Here is a 12181-nt window from a genome sequence, read left to right on the forward strand (position 1 = left end):
GGAGACCGCCGTCCCATTCAGTGGGCAGCGCATTTGAATAAGAATCGTGTGTGTCTGTGTGTGTGCGGGGGGGCCGGCCGGCGGCCCGCTTTCCCATCGCCTCCCGTCGCCCGGCTCAGTTCTGCACGCCCGGATCGGGGCGGTGGGCTCTCACCGCCGGCCTCGCGCATCGCTGCACTACCCAGGTACCGCCGGGCCGGGGTCGGGGCTGGGGGAGCGCTCGGTGTTGCCTCTCCAGCCCATTGGCACAGCGTTGAGCGGGACCGGCGCCGGGCAGAGCGCGGGTGTCCGGCTGGGATGGGCCCATGGTGTCCCCCAGCCCCGGGTGGCTGCATGCGGGGACAGGAAGGCTGTGCTGGGGCGGCGCGGAGTCGGGCTTTGATCCAGTGGTGATTGCAAGGTTGGAAGGAGGCAGTGACGGCAGAGAAGAGAGCGCAACAGGAGCCTAAATTTAACAGCAGGACCCCGGCCAGCTGCAGGATGTCCTTGCCTGGCCTGCTCCAACCCTGCTGACTCTTGTCCCCAGGTGTCCCTGGTCCAGTGCTGGGACCCAATGTGGACACTAGTGCCAGAGGCGGACACAGAGGCAGGGACAGGTGCTCCCTGACTGCAGGATGGGGTGTGGGGATGCAGCCATGGGGCTGGGGACATGGTTGAGAGATGGATGATGCGTGTGTGGGGCTGGGAGAGGCCCAGGCAGTGCTGCCCCATGCTGCAGCCCATCTCTTTGCCCCACAGGCAGGGCCCGTGGCTGCCCATGGATGTCCTGGTCCTCGCTCTCCTCCTGGGTAAGTGCTGCTCCCACAGTGCCTAGGGCTGCAGTGGCCTCAGGACCACTGGCCTGTGCGGGGGCTGTGGGTCACAGGGCCATGTTAATGTGGTGAGGGCCTGGGCACTGCAAATCCCAGCGAGGAATCTGGGCTGTGCTGAGCCCTGCAGGATTAGCAAGCACCTGACCTGGCTCCTGGCTCCCCCTGGCACCACTCTGTGAGCCGAGTGCTTGCAACACCCACACTCCCCCTCCCCATCCCTTCCTGCTAGCAGCCCCCAGCCAAGCGCCCCACTTGCTGGCGCTGCCCTCCCGGCCCTCTCCCTGCCCCCCGGTCATGAGGCCACAGCCACACTGCCAGCATCTTTCCGGGTCACGGAGCTTCGTGCTGCATCAGTGGGTCAGGATGTGGGGATGGGGCAGGGTGGGGGTAGGGTAGCACAGGGCTATGGGGTGTGGGTTTGTGGCGCAGTCCTCCCAGTCTCTGTGCTCTGTGCAGCGGGGGTGCCAGCAGCAGGGGGCTGGGAAGAGCCAGATCCATCCCAGGGCTGTGCCCGTGGCAGCTGCTACCCGGCCACCGGCAACCTGCTGGTGGGGAGAGCTCAGCAGCTCAGCGCCTCGTCCACCTGCGGGCTGCAGGGGCCCCAGGAGTACTGCATCGTCAGCCACCTCCAGGTGAGCCTATGGCACGGCACAGCACAGCACAGCATGGCAAAATGTGCTGGTGCAGCCCCAAGGGTGATTGATGCTGCCCATGCAGGACTCTGAGAAATGCTTCACTTGTGACTCACGAAACCCGACCCTGCGTGAGAGCCACCGCATTGAGAATGTCATCTACCTGCACGGCCCCCACAGCGAGAGGAGCTGGTGGCAGTCGGAGAATGGTGAGAGTATGGCCACCCCACACGTGTGTCCCACGTGGGCTGCATGCCTTAGCCAAGACCATCTGTCCCTGCAGGCGTCGAGCATGTCAGCATCCAGCTGGATCTGGAGGGCGAGTTCCACTTCACACACCTCATCATGAAGTTCAAGGTAGGTGCGCGGGGCACAGTGGGATGGACCCCATGACCCACCGGTCCCTATCCCACCGTGTGCCCCCATCTGATGTGTGCCCCGCAGACCTTCCGCCCTGCAGCCATGCTGGTGGAGCGCTCGGCCGACTTTGGCCGCAGCTGGAAGGCGTACCGCTACTTCGCCTACAACTGCTCCAAGCTCTTCCCTGGCATCCCCACGCATCCCTCAGGGCACATCGGCGAGGTGCTGTGTGAGCAGCGCTACTCTGAGATCGAGCCCTCCAGCCACGGCGAGGTGCGTACAGCTGAGTGGTATGGAGAGATTGGGCTGGGGAATGTGCTGACATGCTACATCCCACCTCCAGGTCATCTTCAAAGTGCTGGATCCCTCCATCCCAGTGGTGGACCCATACAGCCCCAACATCCAGGGTGAGTGTCCATAGGGATGAGATGCGGTGCTCTGGGGCAGCACAGTGAGCACTGACGATGCCACCTGTGCTACCCAGAGCTGCTGCGTGTCACCAACTTGCGGGTGAACCTCACCAAGCTGCACACGTTGGGGGACAACCTGCTGGACTCACGGCAGGAAGTGCTTCACAAATACTACTATGCTGTGGATGAGCTGGTGATGCGTGGGAGCTGTTTCTGCCATGGCCATGCCGCTGAGTGTGCCCCTGCACCTGGTGCTCCGCCATCTGTCCCCGGCATGGTGAGATGCGGCACGGAACGGCGTGGCACAGGGTGACTCTTTGGGCTGATCCAGATGCTCTCCCCCAGATCCACGGGCGCTGTGTCTGCAAGCACCACACGCAGGGGCTGAACTGTGAGCGCTGCGAGGACTTCTACCATGAGCTGCCCTGGCGCCCGGCTGAGGGCTCCAGCACCAACGCCTGCCGCCGTGAGTGCCACGCGCCCGCAGCCGGCACGGTGCGGGGCCATGGGGTCCTGCGTCACATGCTGGGATTTGGGGTCCTGCAAGTGGCAGGCCAGAGTCGGGTACCAGGGGTGCCGTCCTTGCAGGATGCGACTGCAACGAGCACTCACGGCGCTGCCACTTCGACATGGCCGTGTTCCTGGCCACCGGGAACACCAGCGGGGCCGTGTGTGATGGCTGCCAGCACAACACCATGGGCCGCCGCTGCCATCTCTGCAAGCCCTTCTATTACCGGCACCCGCGCTCCGATATCCGCGCTCCCACCGCCTGCGTCCGTGAGTGCCCGCCCCCGGCTCTGTTGCCCCCAACCCCGTGTCCCCCACTGCCACCCGCCCCAGCTGCCACGATGTCCCTGCAGCGTGTGACTGCGACCCGGCGGGATCGCTGGATGGCGGCGCCTGTGATGCACACACGGATGTGGCGCTGGGCATGATCGCGGGGCAGTGCCGCTGCAAGGAGAACGTGGCCGGGCCACGCTGTGACCGCTGCCGGCACGGAGCCTATGGCCTCAGCCAGGGAGACCCTCAGGGCTGCCAGCGTGAGCTGGGGCTGGGATGGGCATGGGCTGTGGGGATGGAGGATTTGTGTGGGGATGGATGTGGGGATGGAGGAATGGGGATGGAAAGGGAGGAATGTGGGTGAAGGAGTGGGGATGAAAAGATGGGACGAAGGAATGGGAATGGGGATGGAGGAATGGGGATGTAAGGATGGGGATGAAGGAATGAGAATACGGAAAGAGGGATGGGGATGGAGGGATGAAACTGAAGGGATAGGTTTGGGAAAGGAGATGGAGGACAGAGGTCAATGAGTGAGTGATGATGCAGTAAGGATGGAGGGATGGGGATAAAGAAATGGGAATGGAGATAGGAGTGTGAATGAGAATGGAAGAGTGGGGATGGGGAATGAAGGAATGGAGATAGAAGGCCTGAGTTGGAGAGTTGAGGCCAGAGATGGAAGTGTGAAGATGGATGGGTTAGGGATGAAGCAATGGGGATGTAGGAGTGGGGACTGAAGAAGAATGGAAATGAACGGATGAGGTGGGGAGATATGGATGAAGGGACAGGGGATGCAGGGATGGGGATGGAAAGGTAGAGCTGGATGAGTAGGTGATGAAGCAATGGGAGGGGATGATGGGGATGGAAGTAGGATTGGCATGGAGAGTTGGAGATGGAAAGAGGGAGGGAGGGCAAGGGAAGGGGGGATGAGCAATAGTGCAAGGGGGACTCAAGGCCGTGGGGCAAGGAGGAAGGGCTGTGGAGCTGCTGGTTGAACGTCACTGGGTGCACTGGGGGTTGTGGTGGGTGGCAGTGCTGTGTGGCAGCCCACCATGTGTGTGTTTGTGCACGGGGCAGCGTGCCGGTGTGACCCACGGGGCACGGTAGCGGGCAGCTCCCCCTGTGACCCCATCAGCGGGGACTGCTACTGCAAGCGCTTCGTGGCCGGGCGCTCCTGCAGCCAGTGCGTGGTAAGTGCCCCAACTCCACACTGTGCTCCATTGCCTTGGCTCTCCCCAGCCCCATGGCATCCCCCAGGGCTGGGATGGCCCCACGCATACTCCCTATCTGTCCCATCTTACTGCAGCCTGAGTTCTGGGGCCTGAGCTATGATGTAGGGGGCTGCCGGCCCTGCTCCTGTGACTTCGGGGGAGCTTACAGCAACAGGTGAGACCCCACAGTACTGCCCAGCAGGGCACGAGGACACAGGGATGGGTGTGGGGACAGGGTGGAATGGAAGTGATGGGACCACTGCTGGAGGGATGGGGACAGGGCTTCACAGTGGAGGCAGACTGGCGTGGAAGGAGGGATCTCTGTGCCTGGAGGTGGAGAGCTGGGGACAGGGAGGGATGGGTGAGGCACAGTTGGACAGAAAGATGGACAAGGGCCCATTCCCCAGGTGCTCCATGGAGGATGGGGCCTGTCCCTGCCGCCCCCACCTCATGGGCCGGCAGTGTGACCAGGTGCAGCCCGGCTTCTTCTGCGCACCCCTTGACCACTACACCTACGAGGCTGAGCAAGCCACGGGCCACGGGCCCAGCCATCCCCAGCTCCCAGTGAGTGTCTGTCCTCATCCTGGGCTGCCACGGTGCCCCATGCCTTGTGTATGGCCATCCCCATGCTCCATGCATGGCTATCCCCGTGCTCCACACGTGACCGTTCCCATGCATGGCTGTCCCCATCCCTGCAGGGCGCTGTGCGGGCAGAGGTGCCCCAGGACTGCCCCCAGCACCGCAACGGGGACCCAGCGGGGCGGAAGGCACGTGCTCGGCCCCAGCGCAGCCCTCCTCGCTCCCCCCAGCCCCACGCAGCCCCACGCCACAGCCTGCAGCAGCCCCCCAAGGTGAGCCTCGGGTTGAGGAGGGGGCACAGCAGCGCACAGCCTTGGGCTGGGGCTGAGCCATGCGGTGCCGTGCCCAGCCCGACGTGGAGCCGATAGTGCGAGATGGGGACGGGCACATGGTGACGTGGACTGGACTGGGGTTTGCCCGTGTGCGGGATGGAGCCGGGCTGACATTCCATGTAGACAACGTGCCCTACCCCATGGAGTATGAGCTGCTGCTGCGTTACGAGCCTGAGGTGAGAGTGGTTGCGGGATGCCCCAGTGTGCAACGTGTGACACTGCCGGTGCTGATGGCCTCGCATCCCATTGCAGTCAGCCGAGGACTGGGAGGCTGTGGTGAGCATCAGCTCCCGGGCGCTGCCCACCAGCCCACGCTGTGGGAACCTGCTGCCCTCAGAGCAGATGTACCGTGAAGGGCTGCCCCACAGTCAGAGGTGGGATGGGGTTGGGGGGTGGATTGGATAAGGATGGAGATGGAGAAGGGGAAAGGGTGGGATGGGATGAGAGGGAATGGGATAGGGGTGGAAAGGAGATGGGGATAGGGATGGGGTGGGATGGGGAGAGGGAGGAGGTTGGGGATATGGATGGGGATCGGATGGGTTGAGGATGGAGGTGGGAATGAGGATAGGGATGGGGGTGTGGACAGGTTGGGCTTGAGAATGGGCATGAGTTTGGAGATAGAGATGGGAATGAGACTGGGCATAGAGATGAGAATGGGAATGCAGATAGGATAAAGGTGGAAATGTGCGTGAGAGGATGTGGTGGGATGAAATAAAGAGATGGAGTGAAGATGGAACTGGGAATGGGGTGGGATAGGATAGGGATGAGGATGAAGGTAGGATCAGGACAGGAAGATGGACAACACTACTACATTTCTTTGTGTGAATTGAGGGATGGGCATAGGATGTGGCTGGTATGGGAAGGGGGATAGTTCTACCACACAGGTCGGGGAATCAGGGTGATAAATGTGGCCAGGTCCTGCTACATTGTCCTGGCCATCTCCCTGTGCCCCGATGCCTTCCTTTCTACAGGTATGTGCTGCTGTCCCGGCCCTTCTGCTTCGAGCCCAGTACCCCGTACGAGGTAACTGTGCGGCTGCAGAGAGCCAGCGTCACCCAACGCCACCCCAGTGCATTCATCCTCATCGACTCAGTAAGGGGGTCCCAACACACCCCACACCTGGTGGGGAGATGGGCAGGGGTGGGCGAACCACACATAGGGTGATGGACAGAGATGGGACAGGGTGGAGAGGGAGATGAAGGGGGTATAGATGGAGGAGGCAATGAGATTGGTGTTGCAGCAGGGTCTGGAGCAGGGAATGAGGATGGAGATGTTGATGGGATGGGGCCATGCATGTGAATGGGGACATCTGTGGGGCTGGGGATGTCGGTGAGTTGGAACTACTCCCGGGGACAGCCCCACCACCTCCCCGCTGCCCCACAGCTGGTGCTGCTGCCACGTGTGCCAGAGCTGCCGGGCTTCCACGGGGCAGCAGCGGAAGCGGTGCAGCGGCTCGAGGAGCTGGAGCGCTACCGATGCCTGGAGGCTTTCCATATGGCCCCACCACACACCCTGGCTGAAGCCTGTGCCCGCCTGATCTGCAGCGTCTCAGCCGTGCTGCACGATGGAGCTCTGCGTGAGTCGGGGGCTGCAGGGATGAGGGGCCATGGGTGGGTGGGTGAGTGGGCTATGATAGAGCCATGCTCAGCACAGCTAGGCCAGATAGTAGCTGGTGTGGGAGAGGGCAGGGGTTGGTGGCAGCATGTGGCATGGCATTCCCATTCCCAGCTACAACCCTGTTGCCCCACAGCCTGCCAGTGTGACCCACAGGGCTCCCGCAGCAGCGTGTGCCAGGTGCTGTCAGGGCAGTGTGAGTGCAAGCCCCACGTCCTTGGCCGACGCTGTGACCGCTGCGCACCCCGCAGCTATGGCTTTGGACCCCTCGGGTGCAGCCGTGAGTAACAGGGTCTGCTGGTGTGTCAGACATGCCAGGATGGGACCCCCGTCTGTGTGGCTGTCTGTCTGTCCATCCCACTGGGATGTTTGTTCTCTGGTCACCCTGACGTGAACTGTGCCATTCCACAGCCTGCGCATGCTCCCCAGACGGCTCTGTGTCCCAGCTGTGTGATGCAGGCAGTGGGCAGTGCCGGTGCCGGCCGGGCATTATGGGCCGACAGTGCGACCGCTGCCAGCCAGGACACTGGGGCTTCCCCAGCTGCCGGCCCTGCCAGTGCAACGGGCACGCCGAGGAGTGCGACCTGCGGACAGGCAGCTGCCTGCACTGCCGAGACTACACCACCGGCCGGCACTGCGAGAGGTGAGCGTGGCTGGGTGAGATAGTTCGGCATGGCACGGCATGGCATGATACTTACAGCACTGATGAGATGGGGTGGGACAGGATGAATGAGATTGAACAGGTTTAGATTATATGAGATGGGATGGGATCAGGTGGGGTTAGAATAAATGGATGGGATGAGATAAGATGGGATGAGATGAGATGGTGTAGGATAGGGTAGGGTAACTTGGGATGGGATAGGATGAGAATGGGATGGGATAAGACAAGATGGGATGAGATGGAATAAAACGGGATGATGGAATTGGATGGGACAGGTTAGGATTAATGGGATGGGATTTGATGAAATAGATGGGATGGACACCTGAGACCTCACTCCTGCCCTTACAGGTGCCAGGATGGTTATTATGGAGACCCGGTGCTGGGCTCGGGGCAGCAGTGCCGCCCTTGTCCCTGCCCCGGCTACCCCGGCACACGGCACTACCATGGGAGTGCCTGCCATGCCGATGAGGAGACCCGCCACATCGTGTGCCTCTGCGCACCCGGATACACCGGTGAGGGGCAGACAGGTACCATGCTGCAGGACCCCAGCAAGAGGGCTGAGATCCTGTCAGCCACATCCCATGTCCCCACAGGGCCCCGCTGCGACCGCTGCTCCCCGGGCTACTTTGGGACGCCGGAGATGGAGGGAGGAGTGTGCCGGCCCTGCCAGTGCAACAACAACATCGACACCAGCGACCCGGGGGCCTGTGACCCACACACAGGGCACTGCCGCCGCTGCCTGTACCACACTGCCGGGCCCCGCTGCGCCCAATGCCAGCCCGGCTATTTCGGCAATGCCCTGCAGCGCAGCTGTCGCCGTGAGTTGGGCCAGGGGCTGTGGGCATGCGAGGTCTTGGGATGGCGTGAGGCTGAGCCCCCTGCCCCACATGGCTGCCCACCACCCATAGGCTGTAGCTGTGACCCGCGGGGAACACTATCTGCCCACTGCACCGCTGGCACCTGCAGCTGTGACCGCGCTACGGGAGCCTGCGCCTGCAGAGCCCACGTGGTGGGCAGGAGCTGCGACCGCTGTGCGCCCAACTTCTGGAACCTGGGGGGAACGGGGGGCTGTCAGCCTTGTGGATGCCATCCCACGCACGCCACGCACCCTGCTTGCGACGAGGTGAGCATCCCAGCATGGGTTCTGCATCCTCTGGGGGGTAAGAATGGGTGGGCTGAGCACCCTGCTCTTGCTGCAGGTCACGGGACAGTGCCGCTGCCACCTTGGCTTTGGTGGCCGTGTCTGTTCCCAGTGCCAGGAGAATCACTGGGGAGACCCTGAGCTGCAGTGCCGAGGTGAGAGCATTAGCCAGGGACTGGCAGTGGGGTGTATGGGGACATGGGGACCCTGAGGAAAGAGGGGTCTTGGGGAAACAGGGTGCCTTTGGGACAAGGGTTGAGCTTTGGTGTACATGGTGGCTCCTGGGAATATGGGAACTTTGGGGAAGGAGGAGTCTTGGGGACACAGGGGGTCCTGGGGACATGGGGTGAGATTTTGGCTACCTGGAGATTCCTGGGAACATGAAGAGGATCCTGTGGATATGAAGGACCTCAGGGACATAACGAGCTCATGAGAATGTGGTGGGACCCTGGTGATAGGGATGAACCAGATGCCATAGTGTGATGCTGGGGACATGGGATGGGGACACGGTGAGTCTCCGGGTATGTGATGGGATCCTGGAACCATGGGTGACCCAGAGGACACAGTGCCACTCTGAGGACACAGAGGCCTCTGGAGAGTTCAGGCAGTGACAGTGTCCAACTCCACAGCCTGCGAGTGTGAGCCGCTGGGCGCCGAGAGCCCACAGTGCGACCAAGCCAGTGGGCAGTGCCAGTGCCGGCCAGGCTTTGGGGGGCTGCGCTGCGACCGCTGCCAGCGGGGCTACCAGGCCGCCTTCCCTCGCTGCTCTCCATGCCACCCCTGCTTTGGGCGCTGGGATGCAGCGCTGCGCAGCCTGCAGGATGGGCTGCAGCACCTTGAGGCACGGATACGGGCCCTGCTTGAGGGAGGGTCTGCAGCCCCACTCAGCCCCCGCCTGCGAGCACTGGAGGAGGCTCTGAAGCATGCAGAGCTGCTGCTGGGTGAGGGGAGCAGCCCCAGCAGCCCCCTCCTGCAGGAGCTGGCCGGGCAGCTGGATGGCAGCAGGCAAGTGCACACGGTGGGCTGGGGGAGGTTTTAGGCATCCAGAGGTATTTGAGAGCTCTCTGCCCCATAGGACAGAGCTGGACAACTTCTGGAAGAGATTTCAAGAGCTGGAGCAACACGTGGATCAGCTGGAGCAGGCTGATGTGCTGCACCGCAGCCGCCTGGCCAGGCTGAGCCATGAGTTGGGTGGGCTTAACCAAACCACCTCCCATCTGCAAGCTGTCCTTGGCACCGTGACAGCAGCAGGATTCAGGGGTAAGGGCATCCAATGAAGGCTTCTGGGGGGATGGGGGCTGGGAGAGTCGTGCCCTGATGCTGGATGTGTAGTTGGGACTGGGAGAATTGTGCCCTAATTCTGAGTGCGTGGTAGGACTCTGGGGATGTGGGGGGGTCATAGGAACAGGGGGACCTTGGGAAAGTGGTGGGACTCCGAATATGGAGAGACAGTGGATACTTAGGAGATCCCGGGACATGGGGAGACACAAGGGACATGGCTGATCCTGGAGCCATAACAGGATGCTGGGAACATGGTGGGATTCGAGGGACACTCTGTACCTGCAGAGTCATACCAGAGCATCGTGGTGGCAGCACAGGACTCACGGCAGGCAGAGGTGGTGGCCAATGGCACGGCAGGTGAGCTGAGTGCAGCACGGGCCACGCAGCAGGCAGCTGAGCAGGCACTGCAGCAGCGGGGCGATGCGTTCCGCCGGAGCATGGCTGCACAGCGGAAATCCCTGCGGGAGGCACAGAAACGGGTGTCAGGGCTCAGCGTGGCCGGGATCAATGAGAAGGTAAGAGTGGGACGGGGGAAAAATGGCTTGGGGTGACCACATCACAGGTGACACACGGGTTACTTGGCTCTTGTGCCAACTGGGATGAGAGTCTGCCCATTCAAACTCCACCTTTTGGATCCCTGCAGATTTGTGGGGCTCCTGGAGACCGGAGCTGTGCAGAATCACTGTGTGGAGGAGCTCTGTGCCGGGACAGCGCAGGGACTAGGCACTGCGGGGGTGTGGGGTGCACAGGGGCCCTGCCCGTGTCAGCTCAAGCCCTGAGCAGCGCCCGCAATGCCTCACAGCAGCTGGAGGTGGCCCTGGGACAGCTGAGTGCCGTGACGCAGAAGGTAAGGATGGCATCCCCATATGCTGGGTTCCCATGCGTGGCCCTTTGTGCCCACTTGAACATCACACCTGTGCCCACTCCTGGCTCAGTGATGGCCCCTTGCACATCCCAACTGTAAACCCCTTGGTGTTCCTTGGTTACACTCCAGATGCAGGAGGTTCAGGACTTGGCACGGGGTGCCCGCAGCCGTGCAGAGGAGGCGTTGGAACGCTCACAGGCTGCTCGCAGCCGCACAGAGAAGGCGACAGCACAGTTGCGGGACTTCATCCGCCGCATCAAGGCCTTCCTGTCGGGTAGGGCCAGCAGTGTGTGGGCACCAGGCATGGTATGGGACATGGAGCCCACCCTGAGCTCACCCTGCTCCAATGTCCTGCAGAGGAGGGTGCAGATCCAGGCAGCATCGAGCTGGTGGCGCGGCAGGTGCTGAACATCTCCCTGCCCAGCAGCCCTGCACACATCCAGGAGCTGCTGCGGGAGATGCAGGAGAGCATCAGCCAGCTGGATGGGGTGGACACAGTGCTCAATAGCACGGCACAGGGGCTGGAGGCTGCACAGGGGCTGCTGGCACAGGGACAGAATGCCAGGTGAGTGGCGACGCGCTGGATGGGGAAGGTGACAGAGCCCTGAGCAGGGCTGGAGATGTCTGTATCGCCACAGGGAGCGAGCGGAGGGTGTGAGGGATGAGCTGGCAGGGACACAGCTCGCACTGCAGGTGGCACGGGCACAGGTGATGGCGGCTGGGAGCACCTTGCGGAGCGCCAAGGATGGCATCCGGGCTGCTGAGGGCAAAGCCAGGGAGGTGAGAGGTGATGCTGGGGATGGGGACCCTGGCACACCCCCTCGGCCCTGTGGGTAACAGAGTGGGCACACAAGGGGAGCAAAGCCAATGCTATGGGCGTGATGCAGGCACGCCACCGGTACCTGATGGGCACGCAGTGCCTACCCACCACCTATGTCCTATGCACCCAGGCGGAGCGCAAGTTGCAGGCGCTGCAGGGCAAGGAGTCACGGCTGCAGCGGCGACTGCGGGAGCTGGCACAGCGCGTCACCGCCCTGCAGCAGCGCGGACAAGACGCCCGGCGCCTGGCACAGGATGCCAAGGATGGGGCGCAGCGTGCCACCACCGCCTCGAGGACACTCAGCCAGGTGAGCCTCGGCCTCGCAGCAGGTGGGAAGTGATGCAAGGAGCTCGTCCTCACCGTGCCCTGTGCCCGCAGGACTTGGCGCAGGTGACTCAGCGCTACGTGGTGCTCAAGGACCGGGTGAGTGGGATGGCAGGGGTGGCCGGAGGGGCCCTACAGCGCATGACGCGGCTGACGGCCGAGGCCAGGGACCTGCTGGATAAGGCCAACAGCAGCAAGAAGCGGCTGGAAGGTAAGGGGCGGCGTGGGACAGGGGCTGCCCGCTCGGTGCCCGCAGCCCAACCTGCATCCCGTGCCGTCCTGCAGAGCTGGAGCAGCACTTCGGGGCCAACGAGCAGGCGATGGCGGCCAAGGCGATGCGGCTGCAGGCGCTGGAGCGGGCG

At 62.8% G+C, this 12181-nt stretch overlaps 1 protein-coding gene across 1 annotated transcript in view; it reads left to right on the top strand.

Annotated features, from left to right (window-relative positions):
• Positions 1-241: 241 nt before the first annotated feature.
• LAMB2 (laminin subunit beta 2) overlaps positions 242-12181 on the top strand; it is a 21651-nt gene continuing 9711 nt past the window's right edge. Inside the window, exons 1-2 of the mRNA XM_010718600.3 lie at positions 242-788; positions 1269-1444. Coding sequence (XP_010716902.2) covers positions 650-788; positions 1269-1444 — 315 coding nt within the window. The 5' untranslated portion in view covers positions 242-649. The remainder of the gene's footprint in view (positions 789-1268; positions 1445-12181) is intronic.

This window comes from Meleagris gallopavo, chromosome 14 (assembly GCF_000146605.3).
Source record: "Meleagris gallopavo isolate NT-WF06-2002-E0010 breed Aviagen turkey brand Nicholas breeding stock chromosome 14, Turkey_5.1, whole genome shotgun sequence".
Lineage (NCBI taxonomy): Eukaryota > Metazoa > Chordata > Aves > Galliformes > Phasianidae > Meleagris > Meleagris gallopavo.